General features: G+C 45.1%; 1 protein-coding gene across 2 annotated transcripts in view; it reads right to left on the minus strand.

Moving 5' to 3' along the window:
- Window positions 1-16,248, minus strand: part of PPP2R3A (protein phosphatase 2 regulatory subunit B''alpha) — a 54,731-nt gene that overhangs the window by 27,650 nt on the left and 10,833 nt on the right. For both annotated transcript variants that reach the window (XM_057379605.1, XM_057379606.1), the window contains exon 2: window positions 12,319-14,754. In XM_057379605.1, the coding sequence (XP_057235588.1) occupies window positions 12,319-14,301 (1,983 nt within the window). In that variant the 5' untranslated portion in view covers window positions 14,302-14,754. The remainder of the gene's footprint in view (window positions 1-12,318; window positions 14,755-16,248) is intronic.

The raw sequence follows: 16,248 nt of genomic DNA on the forward strand, positions 1-16,248 counted from the left end.
AGTTTTGCCAAACCGCTGCTTCACAGAAAATAAAGAGGAGATTTTCAAGACTGCCTTCTCAATTTCAGGAAACTTTTTATTCTGTGCCCAACTTAAACAGTCCCAGACCCGATTTTGTTGAAGGTACTGAGCACTGGTAAATGCATTTTTCCATCAGGAATTGGGAGCAGCTAGCACAGTGCCATTAGACATTCACATGATGTCTTTTTCTCACTCCTCTCCTGCCTGTAAGGAACATATGGCTGATATGGTGATCCCCACTGGATTTCCTCTCCAATGGATCTCTAGCTCTAGCTCTACATCACAGGCAGCATTTTATTTAAGTATACAGTGAGAYCCTAAACCAGGGATTTTTTCAGACATGGGAGGGAACATGTTTTAAATTTTGACAAGTAACTACAGTATAAGATGCAAAATCAGCTGCTGGAATGCCAAGGGATGACGAATTCTCTGCTCCTTCATGAAGACACTCACTCTTGGGAAAAGGCAACAGGCTTTCCCACTGCACAAGGCGAGAGCAGTTATTAATGTAACAACATATGTGATAAGGCTCAGAAGGCAACAGTCAAGTAAATACAGCTGCGACTCTGTTTATTCTGTTTCAAAACAAAATGGTTTTAGGATAAAGCAGCCAACTCTGAGTCCACTAAATGCAGAAGAATGTATATGATGAACTGACTAAACTCTTTGCCTTATTATTTTCTATAAACTTGGAGCTTTTTTCTTAACACATGTTGAATCCCTCAGCTAACTATGGGTTTGTTTTCAGTAAGGTAAAGAAGTGAAAAYTGCAAAAGCTCCTTTAAGCACTGATTTTACCTGCAGTTTATAATACTTTATAACACATTCATCAGAGACCAGTGAAAGAAGAGAGAAAAGGATTTTCCTCCTCTTCACTCCCCTGCTTCATGGCTCTTTCTTTAAATGGGAAGACTTCTCTGGTCCCAAATGCTGTCTCGTTTCAGGAGCAGGAACACTGGCACACACATGCTACCAGCCAGAGCACACTTTCTGTCTTTAACCACACATTAACCTGGAGCCTGGGATTCTTCAAGTCATCTTCTCCTGTGTCTTGCAATCCAGGAAAAGCTGGAGATCACTTCAGCCTTTGATATTCCGGTCAATATCAGTATTCAGTGTTAACGGCTCTTAACCTTTGGACAACCAGCCTGATCACCAACATCTGCTCTTCCTCCCCCCTTCCTTGACTGTTCCTACTCAGAAACTGCTCTCCTTTGTGTCTGCTCCTGAGTGATGCTGGAGCTTTGAATGGGGTAGCCTTGAGGCTCAGGGCGTTCCTGGGGCTCACAAGAGCTGGAGGACAGTGAGCATCACATCAGCCCTGGTCATTGTGTCCCACAGCAGGACAGCACAGGTGACCTGAGGTGATGGCAGGGGTTCAGCTGAGGAGAGCTGGACACTCACTTTGGAAGCGCAGTTCACTGGGTTAAATAACACAGCCCTTCTGGCTCCTCCTGCCCTTTCCTCAGTAGAGCACCAAAAGCAAAGCMCAGCCAGGCTGAACGTGTGTGGGGAGGGAGGATGCGGCCCCAGCTAAGGGATCACACAAATCACCGCTGCTACTTTCACCAGCCACCCCCACCCTGCCCTGTCCAGCCAGGGCCTTCTCCAGCCAGGTCCCAGCTCTGCTCAGGAGTTTTCCCTTTCTGGATCCCAGCACAGGGGAAGTCCCTGCCAGTGCCTCACAGCACCATATTCATACAAACAATGCAAAGCTGGAACAGACATCGAGGTGCCGACTGCAGCCACTTGACTTCTATAATAGGACTTCACATCAGTTAGCTCCAAGTCCACTTCTCACAAACAGGTTTATTGCTCCCTAATCTCTTCAGGACACGCAGGCACTCCTGGCTGCCAGCACTGGGAGGAACGAGGAGAAATGACTCAAACTTAACAAAAAGTTCCACAAACCAAGACATTCTTTCAAAGGACACTGACTCTTCACTGTAACAATACATCCCCTTCCCTTACAGTACAAGGGAATGATAAAATTGTATTTTTGTTTTCTTGGCACGTCAAGGGACATCCCCAAGTGGCCCACAGTAGCACTGGGCMATTTTCCTCCTGTTCTGCATGTAACACATCCCGACATGGTACACGGCCTGAGATGACCCTGCTGGAACTCAACTCGCCCCCTCTGCCCAGCTTTCCACCTCCCAAAACTCCTCTGCCTCCAGGTATTCCCAGAGCCAGCAGTGCTTGGCAGTGGCTCACACRAGTCAGGAACAGAGAGGACACATTGATTTCCTGATCCACAACCACCACACAAGCCAGAAGGTCAGACACCTGTAGGAGAAACACAGGGAACTCTGCTGGGCTTCGAAGGAGGGAGCCACTTCAGACTCAGGTTTGAGCTGACCTTCCCAGTAAGACTGACTCACTCCCTCCTGCTCAGTCCAAGCCAAGCTGGGGGCAAGTATTGCTCAGGGACAGCTGCTTTTCACATACTGCCTCAGGAACAGAAATACAATTTTTGAACTTTGTCTTCTTCCTGCTCATCTAAGAAATGAGCTGTTTAAAACACCAAGAGAAAAAAAAAACAAAAAACAAGCAGCAACTAGTCCTTGAGGATTCTGGTCCCTAGAACAACCTTGCAAATTAATACTCTTGGATGAGTATAACCAGATGCAAACCACTATGGGGACAAGAAGAAGTTAATTACAACTTGTTGTGAAAAAAATTAAAGAATGTGGTATGATGGGAAATTATCTGGAAATTCCTTGGAAATAAACAGTTTCTTATTGCATAAAATTAGCCTTAAATGCTGTTTGCCTTGTAGAACACACTTCTACAAATGCACAAGGATGTGCATTTTCAGAGAGGACAGCTAARAAAGAAAATGACACATACCCTAATAAATCTTTCAGCTTTGTTGCCTATAACTAACAAATAAACTTTTTTTCATTTTTGTTCAAGAGGAAAGTGAAACTAAAGGCCACTTTTAAATAACATTTTATAGCATTATGTTAATTTACCCTAACTAGAATCTGTCCATCCACTGTATCACCTTTTGCCAGCTATACAATTTATTTATGGTCAGACAAGAATAGTGACATCTGTGTTATAAATAAACCAGACAGAACTACAGCCTCATTGTAGCTACACAAAGCAGAGACTAAAGCTCTGCCATCCCAGCCTGTCTCCCACGAATGTGCCAGTCCCAGCAGAAAACTCCACGGAAGGACAGAGTATCGCATTAAGTGCTCAAATTCTTTCTACTCCTTCCTCCTGGCCCCAATCTCCAACAGGGTCCTAGATAATATATTTACCAGTTTCTTGCTTTTTTTCCAAATGGGATACTGTAATCTTCTTTTCTAGGGTACAGTGACTCAGCCTGGGCTCTTGCAGTCCACAGTGCTGACTTAATGTCTCCTTTCATTTTTCATAATTCCTGCCTTCCTGAAGTCTGATGGTACCTGGACACAAGCCATCCTCAAAGCTCATCAGAACTGGTTTGTTTCTTTTGCTCGAGACTTTCACTTCCTTTCCTGCCCTGAAGACCTTTCCCATCAATGAACCTTCCTGCTGCCTCTTTCTTACCCCTTTCTAAGGGCAGCAAGAACAAAGGCCCATCTGCACATGGCTCCAAACAACACTATATTTGAGCTATGAGAAAATGCATTTCTGGAGAGAATATTTTCTTCCAGGAAACATAAACTCACCAGTAGAAACAAAGTCYCATCATAGCAAAACAAAAATGAAAACAAACCCTACCTAAGCAACTCAGAATCCCAAAAGGATTTAGGTGGGAGGAGATACAGTGCTAATTTTAAGGTTGGATCAAGTTCCTCATGGCCTTATCCAGTTGAGTTTTGCAAACACAGGCCTCACATGCCTCCACTGACGAGTGTGCCTATAGATCTGGACGTGGCCCTCAGCCCAGCTCAGGCTGGGAACCCACTGGTTGGGCACCAGCCCTGCAGAAAGGTGTGGAGGGGACAGTGAGCAAGCCTGCAGCATGAGCTAATTAAAGATAAGGCAAAGGATGTCCCAGAGTGCCTTGGAAGTAAAGCCAGGAAAACATGGGAAGTTGTTATTATCTCCATGTCTGACACTAGTGAGGCTGCATCTGGGTTGCTGGGACCAGYTTAGGGCCTTCATTTCATAAAAAGAACGAGGAGAGACCAGMCAGATATGYRCAGGAGGGAAATCAGAGAGCTGGGATCAGGATCAGGCAGCAGSAGACACTGAGGGCTGGCCCTGGCTAGCYAGGGAGAGAGGAAGCCAAGGGATGGGCTAAGCACAGCCTGTAGCTCTTAGAAGTGCAGTTACAATGAGGCCAGAACCAAAGTGCAGCTTGGGAGGGTCAGGCTGGAGGGTACTGGGGGTARTACAGCCTGAGAGAGGTCACCAGGAGGGGCAGGTGGGAATCCCTATCCTTGGGGAAAGCCAGTGCTGATGTGACCAATGTTAGAAACAGCATTCTTACACGGGAGATGTTGGATTAGAGACCTTTCTTCCCGCACCCCGCCTCCTCCCCCCTGACACTGCTATGGGAGGCTCTCTGATCCTTCCCTAAATAGTCCTGCAACCGATAAGCACCAGAACTGAAATTTCCAGCTCTTAAGATAGGGGTTTACCAGCACCCTTCTCCTCCCCCACCTTCCTGGCCAACACCTGTGTGTTCCACAAAGCACCTATCATTCACCTCTCTGCTCCCTATCACCACCTTATCACCTTTTCACCTGCCAGCACTTTTCTTAGTGAGCCCAGTTAACTCCAGTCTCAAACTCAAGCCCAAGAGACAGGTATAGCCCCTGGCAAAGCACAGCATTTAACACCTCCTCAGTGCTGCCGGGTGGGAGAGCTCCCATCGCTGCCCTCCATGCCCAGAGCTCTATCGCCACTCCGGGAACCCATTCRGCCCTTGGCAAGGCAGCAAACACTCTGGGCTTTGCTGCTGGGTGAGATTTACTGTGTTGTGAACTAAGCCAACTCACAGAAAGACCTGTGGGGCCCAGCGCAAGAGAAGGGTGATATACGGTGAGGAGGTGGCAAGAAAAGAAGGAAAAGGAGAGGAAGAGAATCTCTTTTGAGCTCCAAGTGCCCACTGCAGCAGTTCATTTGCCTTGGGCCGGCAGCCCCAGAAGCGTCATTTCCAACGCATTTAGCAGAGGTGCTCCCACTTCACACCAGCCAGAGRGCTCGTGGACAAAAGCCTTGCCCRTTTTGCAAGCTGTTCTACCTAGAGGTCTCATCCCTTCCTGCAGACCCTACCCCGGKTATGTCCTTAGTGATCAGACTGATTCCGGAGAAAGAATTCAGCTGCGCTCTGCTTCTTGACAGTCTCTCCGAACTGCTTGGCCCCGCCCAAGCCATTACTGCACATTATTACCTCATCCAATTCTCCCCCAGGGAGTGAAAAACACACGTTCCASAGATTAACTCTGAGTCGTACTTTAACCTGTCACCAGAACACATGAAAAAATGTGCCACAATATGCTGTGGAGCCATTTTAATGCTGTTTCTTAGGAAACAGCTGCACTGCACTTCCAACTTTTTGACTGCCTCACYGAGTCAACCATTATTTAAACATAGACGAAGCTCGAGATGGGCCGATTTCAGCATATTATGAACCCTGTAAATCTGGAGTGACTACATGTCCATTTGGTGTCCTAGCCAAAATTACTCCAATCTTTTGTCAGTTGYTCCAGAAAGCGAGTACAGCCGCTGGGATTTACCAAAAACATGCAGCTGTGGCACAATTTCCATTTCTTTGGCTACAACTCTGTGATCTTCAATGTCTTTTCCTTGAAGGAGATAATGATTCTATTATCTCCTTCCGCTACAGCCCAGAGAGAGTAGAGAACAGCACAAAGAAGCACTTTGTAACAGTAAAATCATAAAAGCCCAAGCCAGGTAGGCTGTTCTGRACAGATTTGTACAGTTCACAGCTGACAGCAAAACTTTCTGGTTCTTCCACATGCGACAATAAACTTGCAGAGCAATCACACAAAAAACCTCACAGAAAATACTCSAGTCTTACACTGCTTCTCCCCAATATTAAATCACTGCCCTTGCTGTTAATTTTTCCCCTTGTTTACAAAGACAGTTTAACTCTGCAAGCTAAGCCTGGAAGGTTTATTTTTAAACCTGCTGGTATCTAGCTGCAAATAACTTTCTACAAATAGACACGCCTAGAGGGGACACAGATTGATTCTCTGATCCAATAAAAAAAAATACAAAGTAAAAGAAAAAGAAATGCCAAGCATCCAAACCTGGGCCTGCTGGAAGGACTTGAGCCGCCTCTTGAATTGAGATGGAAGAACAAAGTCACAGCCCTTGGCAAGGAAAGCTAGCTCCCCTCCCAGGTCTGGGTCCCTCTGCAGAGAACTCTCCTTGATCATCATCCTGGGCAGCTCCTAAGCAAATGCTGACCTTCCCAGAAGGGGCACGGGCACTCTGGAGGAGACCACGTCAAGACCAGCAGGTTGCTTTCTTGGTTTTGATTTTTTTACAGGCAAAAAATGGCAAATGGCTTCAACAGATTATGTCTTCTCTCTCTTCACAAGGACAACATCTAGCGACTTTATCTCACTCCTGAAGCCAGACCTCGCTACTTTAACCAATATTCAAAAGTGTCTTTCAGTACCACCAGGATCTTCTGCCTTCTTGTAATACTTTAATTGAGAAATATGATCTACAAGTGAATCTATTTCCCTGCTGGCTACATGACAGACAATCTGTCCTTGGCTTGTAATAGGCCAGGGGTGACATGGGAAAGGAAGCACCCACCACCACCAAGAGTTCTAAAATTAGATGCCCTGCAGAAGTGGCTAAATATACCATCTTCCCCAATAGTTCCTGCTTTGTGTGCTCCAGGGCTGAGACCCAAGGGGYGCCCCCGGTCAGTCAGGCTCAGCTAGAGTTAAACCAGGCTCAGCCARGGACCCTCCCTGTGGGATGGCAGTGGTTTGAGGTCCCTGCTGCTGAGGTGATGAAGGAGAGGATCAGCCGTAGTTCCCACTCTTGACTGAAGGCTGTAATTTTCAAAAAACATCAATTTTTCCTTCTGGCTGGAAAAAGCAAATCATCTAGTTCCTTTAATGCCAAGCAAGCACATAAGGATGACAAGCTCAGTCATTCCATAGCACCTCTTAAGAAAACAGTTTCATAAAGGCATCAAGATGCATCATTCTAGTTATTCACTTTCCCCRTAACTCTCATGAGACAAAGGCAAARCAGTTCTCAGGGGACAGTAATCTACTTTTTCTCTGCACACCTTGGAGCAAGCAGGCTTCAAAACCTTGCTCTGACTTTGTCTAGGCTTCTTAGAAGTATGTTCTCCCTCTCCTAACATGAGAATGGTGCTGAACAAAGGCTTAAATCCAATTATTCCTACACAAAATGAACAGAGCCCCATGGGGTGCTTCCCCTACTTGACTGCAAAACCTGAGCCACTCTGCCAGGATACTTTCTAAGTTCAATAACACAGGACAACACCCAACTTCTAGTTAGTAGGGCTTGCTCTCATCAAGGTGCTGCATTTGAAATGCAAAGGTCTCACTGAGCCTCACAACAGAAAGCTTTTATTGGACATATGTCTCTGACGACCATTCCTGAGTCCGTGTAGAAAGCACCAAGTTAACATGATGCCCAAAGGAGTACAAAGCCTAACCCAGTGGCACAAAGAGGATGGGGATGAAAAAATTATCTCCAAAAAGAAAAAGGCAGGCAGGAATGTTTAAAGTGGAACTGCAACTAAATAAAGGATACACAGATCCATATACAACACATTTGRAACAAATTTGKTTTTTCTTATTCTGACAATTTTTTYTCTAAACATTAAGGCAATGCCTAAAGAAAGAGCCTACGAGGCTCCACTGTACTGGGAGTGCTGCAGATCTCATGCAGCAGCATGTCAGGAGGTGATTTATTGTAAATCATCTGTGGCAAGTGATGAATTACTTCATGTTCTGCTTACAGCCTGCAGAGGAAATGAAGCCCAAGGAACCACTCTGACCTCCAGCTGCATCCAGACYRGCTACAGAGGCCTYTGACAGACATATGSATCAAAGAGACGYGYTAATCTGGCAGTCACTAGTTCCTACTTTAAAAAASCAACACAGCCACGTACTTTTCACGCACAAATTAACTAGTCACAAAGGAGCTAAGAGGTCTGGAGGTTATTCACTCATAACCTGAAAAACCACAAGCCATCCAGAGGCACGGCTCACTGTGTCTGTGTTCTAATGTTTTAGAATAGCATGGTACTTCCTATCCTCAAAACACATAAGGTGGGCATAAATAAAATACACTATTATGAGAAATCAACAGTAAGAGGATCTTGTATCAACAACTTCAAAGTCAACTGGACAAAACCCACAGCAGAAACGTCTGGTCCCAACAGCCAGACCAACTGCATAAACCATAAGCCAGAAAGCCCTCCTTGCTGTAGTTGACCCAGGCTGAAGGTGAGAGATGCCAGATTGTCTCTGTTAGCCACCTGTCATTCTGAGATACTTTAGATTCACTTAATACTTGTATTTATTTCAGTAACTGTTATCAAACAGAAAAAACCCCACACAGTTTTTCRCTATTTGAGTTGAGAAGTAATGAATTGATGTTTGAAAAGAGTGAAGATTGCATGTATAGCTTAAATGACAGATATTATCAATATCTGATCAAAACAATTTGTAACATATGTAAAATGAAAGTTGGTTTCCCAGATGAAGCTTTACATTATACTTTCAATGCACTTTGAGAAYATACAATTATTTCAGGACAAAGTTAAAGTTACTATGACATTATAGAAGCCACTTTTTACAGTTAATCACCCCATACAACATCCTTGATAAGAATATAATTACATTTGCAAAACAAAGAAGTACACAAAAATAAGAGGGGGACGAATTACGAAGTTGCCAGGTCAACCATGACTTCCTATGATTCAGTAACAGTAAATTCCACTCACAGCTTTCCAAGGGCCCCCTGCTTTTAGCACAGGACACGGACGTTTTGACACAAAGAAGCAAAGTGTGTGGCCTTGGGATGGTGTTTCAGGGCACGGGGAGTGAAGAACTTTCTGAGAGTCCCAGCAACACCAGTCATTCAGGAGGGGCAGGATCAGACAGGTGCTGCCTAGAGCCCACCCAGAGGAAAGGTGGAAACAGGGAACAGCCTCCAGATACTTCACTCAAGGCTCCACCACCTGAGATGTAACTTGGTTAGACAGGATGGTCCAAATTCACTTGTCAACCCTGCAAACCCTCTGCTCCCAGACCCACAGTCCCTGGACAGAAATGGCTGGATCACCCATCTGACCTCAGCCTGAGCTATGCCACTTTTAAGATGGCAAACCCCAAAAAATGTTAGTTTGGTTTAACTTGCATATAAACACCAGAGTCAGTATAAAGAAGGATTCAGAACCAAGCAATAGGAAGTAGAAACATGAAGGAGAGAGAAATGGGAAGCAGAACTGCTCATTCAGGCTCACTACAACACAAGTAATCCTTTTGAGAACAGATATCCAACAGAGGAGGCACAAAAATCAAAAGGGTCCCTTTGTGTGAAAGCCTGGTCATGACCCCTGCTCCCAAAATTATTCATAAACTTTATCCAACAGTTCTTAAAATACAACACATGAGCAGGACATGGACTAGAGCTCTGCACCACTCACACTTGATTCTGAAAACAGAAGGACCACATTTCTTGCACAGTTTTCTAGGTTCTTTCACTAGAGCACCACTGCAAGCATTAGCTTAATTTACTTTGTCAAATCAGCCATCCTGTACAGGTGGCAGACCAAGGGCACAGAGAGGTTAATGTCAAAAACATCCACCAGTGACTTCTCCAAGGACTTTGCATAGGACATTTTACTCAAAGGTAGCAGTCTTTACCTTCCAACACACCCCAACACTCAGCATTTCTGCAGCTCAGCTCAGAGCATCCCAACAGCCCCATCTCCACCTTCTTCACTGCTTACTGGTCACAGTTTCCCTCAATTCCCTCRAATCTGCTGGTCCATCTAGGATCCTTGCTGCCTTCCTCACTACAGACAAAAATACAGAKAAGGACTGGGGGGCTTGCTTGCCTCTAAAAGGCAACTGCACTGTTCTCACTGAACTTTTTTTTTTTTTCAGCATCAACATACTGAAAAATCAGCTTAAGACAGGCACAGCGAACAGGAAATCCCAAAACAAATAGTTGGGAGGTTTAGAGATAAGCAACAGAAAACTGGATCTCAGAATGGGAAATGTTGGACAGTCTAAAAGTATGCAATGCTTCCTGGCCTGCCCAAAAGAAGTGTGATAGCCTCATTATATGGTCTGCAAAATTGATTGACTTCTTGAGTATTCATTTCCTAGTCTCTAAATATTTGGGTTTTGAAGACAAAGAGGCAAGTAATCTTATTGTTCTCTGTGGAGGATCATAATTGTGTTTATGACAAAGAGAAAGTCTGTTGCTGGTATAAGTTAGCACAGATTTAACACAGAAAGGCCAGCTGAGCCAGAGAACAGCCTGGTCTGAAGGACTGTCCCTCTCCTTTTWTCATTGCTTAGAATTTCAGGGATATTAAATCTGTCAGACCTCCGCAAATGGAAGGTGTGCTGTGTTTTCATCAGTCTCAGTCCTTGGGGTTTCTGCAAGTGCACCCAGCTATTTGACAACCATTTTATGAGTCTTAAGAAAATAAAACAAATATTTTGCATAATTGAGGCACGTGTGCAATATTGAATGAGAATCCACATGGAGCTTTGTTTACATTCAGAGTTATCCAGGAAGGTGGATGTGTTCCCTAGATGCTATASCTGGAGAGGGACAATCTGTTCTATACATGATAGCAAACCTCAGGGMAAGTGCAGAGCCAGCAGCCCAGTGCCTTGTGCCCACTGGTGAGGGGACCAGCTGCCTCCACAACTCCTCCAAACCTTAACCCTAATCCAGCCCTAACCCTAAGCAAAGAGCTGCCTCCCCAAAAMAGCTCTTTGGCTCTGGGCCTCTGCACAAGGCAAGGGCTGTGTRGCTGCACTCAGGAGCAGAGCTCTGGAGCACAAGTACATAGAAGGGATGCTGGGAGCAAACTCACACACAGCTAGGTGGGAGCAGGGGAACACAACCTGCCAAGGCACCACGCTAAGAAGCCACTTGGCAGCATAAATGCATCCCATTTTCAAGCATTATATGAAACCTGCTACAAAGTCAGAGTCACACTTCATCGAGCAGTTTTGTTTGAAGCTCATAAGTTAGGAAATTTTGTAAATTAATGTACAAGGCAAGAATAGCTATTACAAGAGATTACTTTAGAGCTTTTGGAGCTGTTTAATTCTACACTCTGAGAAAAAAAGACTCTTTCCCCTACTGGAAATATCAGAATACCATTTTCTATAAGCAAAGTTGCCCAGAGCAACAACAGAAACTCTTGGAGAGCCTGGTCTGAAAGGATCTCAGCACTGTCATGGAGGGTCAGACACACCCCACACATTCTCTTTCAGAACTGCATCAAATTTTGGGGAAAAGTGGCCAGTTTGGAAAACATGCACATCATGCTCCAACTGAAAGGAGCTGTGAAAGTTCATTTATACCCTGGGTTCTTTTCCAGTGCCTATGTGGAAGGCGGAATTTGCAAATTGAAGTCCTCTCTACACTTACTGCCTACTTGGAAGCATGCCAACAAGTTTTCTTGAAATCTGGCAGTTGTTACCAAATGAAAAGCATTGAGTGCTGGACAGACAGCCCCAGCTCCCYACTAAAGCAGGCTCCCATCAAGACCTGTTTTCGTGGGAAAGCCTACTCCTCATCTGAGATACAACCAATACAGACTCCACATGACTCCATGCCCTGGAGACAGGGAGCAAATACTCTGAGATTCCGCCTTTTGTCCCATGGAGGATTGCCCTCTTTAGGAACCAGTGATTGGGAGGACAACAAAGGCTGCTGAGAGATGGGAAAGGGAGAGGTGGAAGAATCAGTTATCAATGAACTGCTAAGACAAAGTCCAATATTTGGTCCCAGAAAAAGAGTAATTATTTATACTTATTAAAGTAATTATTACTACCCTCTGTTATAAGGGACTCATTTATACCACAAGCAAACAGTCTACAGGAGCACCAGCAGGAAAGGATCAAGCTCAAAGGTGAAAATGCATGTCAGGACCTATTTTATTTTCGCATGGGTTTCAGTTTCTTTTTTTGTTTGTATTTAAATAAAGGCTACATTTCTGCCAGGTGGAACACATTATTCCACACTGCATCATTCAAAACACAATGCATCACTTTGCACATGTAATTGTTTCCCCCACACATTTTCCCATATTTGTTTGATGAACCAAATCCATCAAAAGTTTGGTTCTCTTACCTTTATCACTTCTGGGGCCTGCTGAATTGAAGGTAGAACAGAGTCTCTGGAGGCAGCCCCAGCATGGCTTTTTTGCCCGGCAAGAAGGGACTGTGAAGGAGTTGCTAAAGTTTCCTGGAGAATTTGCATCACTTCCCTCTCCTTGGACAAACTTCCCTTGCCTGTTTGGAATTCCACCAGTTCCTGGGCAAAGTCCTCAATGCTTCCCAGGATACGCAGTAAAAGGGCTTTGTCATCCTCTTCCATTTTATGACCGTTGGTTTCCATGATTTTTGTCAAAGAAGCAGTGGGGTCAGTGGGTTTACTTTTGGGTTCAGGAGCCAGAGGTAGAGTCTGCCTACCCTGCCTGCCACACACCTGCAGAGAGGCAGGTTTGCCTTCCTTCTGAGAGGGCTCCCTCAGAGTATGCTCCATTTTCTGTGAGAAGCACTCCAAGTCCAGCAGCAGTTTGTCTATCTCCTCCTTGTCCACCTGACTGCATGTCTGGGCTCCTTTGGGGACACCAGCATGGGCACCAGGCAGCACAGGATCCGACACTGGCTTTAAAGGAACTGTGTTCTCAGGAGCATCTTCCACCCTAGCCCGCCCTGCTTTAGCATCAGTAGGAAGGTCTGCCCCAGCAGCTCGCTGGTAGCTGCGCTCCAGGCTCTGCCAGCCTCCCTTCTGCTCTGCCTTCTTCCCTGTCCCTGCCCTTCTGTCCCCATCAGACTCTTCCTCGATGTACAGTGCCTCGGTGGCAGATGTGCAGTCACAGGGGCTCAGGGTTGGTGACTGAGGTAGAGAATCTGTCACAGCTCTCACACTGCTCTCCTGGGGGACAGCGGGCAGGGAGCTGGAGGCGAAGCTCACAGTACCTGTTTGGATGGACTGGGATGTGCTTGTAACCTCACCCTGACCTGGCAGAATGAGAGGAACTGCACTTGAGGATGGCGACTGAATGATATCTTCATACCTGGGTGGCTGCTCATCACCAAATCCCGGGGGAAAGGGAGTTTGCTGTAAGCCATGGAAACAGTTCACCAGCTCTGCCCAGTCACTCKCTTCCCTCTGCCCTGCTGGCTTCAGCTCAAAGGGCAGCTTTTTCAGGTAGGAAGAAAAYCTTGTCATCAGATTCATGTATATCATCTCTGAATTAGCCAGAGGATCACTACTGTTTCCTCCACCAACGCCGTCTGCAGACTTCTTCTTGATGCAGTGTTTGATTATGTCTGTGCACTTTTTCAGATCYTCTGAGCACTTGAGCAAGATGTCCAGGCACACCTTAATATCCCCACCAGAAGAACCATCTAGCTTGTGTTTTTCTAAAATCTGGGTAATGAAGTTTTCTTCAGGGAAGGAATGAGGGGAGAAGGGAACCACAGGATTCATGGTGACTTCTGGAGCATCATTGCTCTCCTGCCATTTCTCCACAGGTGAAGGACTCTGCAAAAAGCTACACGGAGGGCAGTTCTCATCATTGTTGAGGTGCCCATAAATCAAGTCAAAATCAAAGGATCGTCTGCTGAAAGATTCTGACCGAACTTTCCTTCCCTTTCTGTAAGCCACATGACTGGAAGAGTTTTTGAGCTTTTCAAAGGAGAATTCCTTTATTTTACCACTGGCAAGGTTTATTGCCTCACCAGTAATGTCTTTTAAACTGCTGGAAGCTTGCACTGAAGAGCCCTTCTTTATTCTTGGATTATTTGGGAGGATGTGGTGATAGTCCTCATTTCCAGCCAAGGCAAGTCCATTTTCAGGAACGGGAATTTTATGGTCCAGGTTGGCATCTTGGACACTGAACTCCGCACAGATATTGTGGTGGGCAACTATGCAGGTTAGTCCTTGTTTGAGCAGCTGGCAGGAGCCTGTGCAGTAGTGCACAGTGCGCTGGGAGTGCTGCTCTATCACCACGCTGCTGTAGCAGTTCACTGAAGTCACCATCAGCCTGTAGGTCGCTGCCATAGCACACACCACGCTGGGATGCAATGCTGCAAAACTCACCATGAACTTCACAGGGAAAAGTTCACTTTTCACAGCCACACCATATTGAATGAAAACATTCAAATGTCAGTTGGAAACATCCAAAACCGCATGAAGAGCCTTGGAAAGCCCTGGAGAACTCTGGAGTGGTTTCAGCAGTACAGTTACAACAATTAGTGCAACTTGCATATGGTTTAACTGAAGGCACCCTGATGCTCATGCTCCAAGCAGAAAGCCTTGCTCAGCAGAGGTGCAGCATGAGCTGCTCCATTTCTAATGGTCTAGGTAGCTTCTCCAGCAGGGGCTAAAAAATCCAGCCAGTTCTTATGCAGAAGTGACAAGTCAACGACTTTTGTTTGACCCTCCTTCTATTTTTTTGGGTGGGTCAGTAAAAGGCAGATAATCCAATTGCACATGCAGACAAAAAATCCACAGTATGCTTGGGAGATTCCTCTCTCACAATGGTGATTCAGGTCCCTGCAACAGATATAAAGGTGACAGTCATTATGATTGCCATGCATTATGCAGCCTTACCTATACCAGACATTTGGCAGCAGTCAGAAGAACCATCACACAGGCCAGCACAGAGCAGGAAGAGGCTGATATTCTTCCTTTACTCAGATCTACATATAAGAACAGTGCTGAGGGGCTGGCCTATATTTACACACAGGCTATGTGCTGCCATTTTAACAGCTCTATTTTAGCCAATCATTAATTTTTTTCAGACTTGCTTTTTTTCTCCCCAGACCGAGCAAAACATTACTTTTAATTCTAATAGAGCAAAACATTTTGATCCTGTTGTGAATTTCTGCCTTTCATTTTCCAAGGCTCTAAAGATAAGGCAAAGGGCAGTAGAGAAAAGCACTTTCAGAATTTCCAAGATCTCTGGATTATAAAAAGCTGCAAAAGGCCTGCAGCAAAGTAGCTGAATGCCTCTAAGAATGCACAGTCTTTAGTAACAGSCACATTGGCTTCCATTAGCCTTCCACCAAGGTCCCTGGGACTATAGCAATATATCTTAAGAAGGAATAACTGTTTCTCTTACAACCCACAAATAGCAGCATATTTAATACAGTAAGTTCACTGCTGTAGACATGAAGGATAGCAAAATTTGTAAAAAGGTTAAGCCTATGAAAACTAGGAATTGAGTGTTTTACACATAGCACAGTCATTTCCAGCTGCATTTTCTATCATCATGGTCAGAACTGCACCAGAAAAACACCTAAAAACTGCTTAACTTTATTATGAAAAAAAAAATCTCAGATTTAAGGCTCTTGAATTTTAGACACAGACTCATCTTCCTTTACTACATGAACAATCAAATGAAAAGACCCAAATMAAATTCTGAGCACCCTGCATTGCTGGACAAACAGAAATCTATTTAATAAAATATTATTATATCACTCAGTTAAGTCACTCCACAGCACGGGTTTATTTTGGTTTCTTCAAAGGTAAATATCCAGCACTGTGAAAGGCCTGCACCTGATGAAAGCACTGCCCTGCACACAGTTCCATCCCACCAGCTTAGCTCAAAGCCTGGATAAACACAGCACACACAAGGCAAGTGCCCTAAGAGTTTGGTGCTGCTGTAATTAACAACCATGGAGAGCACAAGTCTAAACGTTCACATTTTACATATTTTAAAGCCTTAATTTAAAACTGAGAAGCACTGATTCAAGAGTGTTCAATGGAATTTGTGATGCACCATGTCTGCTCATTGCAGTTACGTGGAGTGGCAGGTAAAGAACCCTTCCTACTTTTTTCTCTGGATTATATAAAGCATTGAAACGATTGCATTCAAGATGAACAACTAACTGTCACGCTGGGCTCGGTAACAGGCTGCCACCTGCCCATCCCAGCCTCGGGCYAAGCAGCTCCTCAGCTGCTCCTGTCTTGTCCTGCTCCCCTCCACACCCACTGGCACTGCTCCAAAGCCCCTTCGGCACGGGAGGGCCCTCCCGAAGGATGAGC

This window comes from Malurus melanocephalus, unplaced genomic scaffold (assembly GCF_030028575.1).
Source record: "Malurus melanocephalus ecotype Western Australia unplaced genomic scaffold, MMel_1.1 scaffold_412, whole genome shotgun sequence".
In the NCBI taxonomy this organism is placed as follows: Eukaryota; Metazoa; Chordata; class Aves; order Passeriformes; family Maluridae; genus Malurus; species Malurus melanocephalus.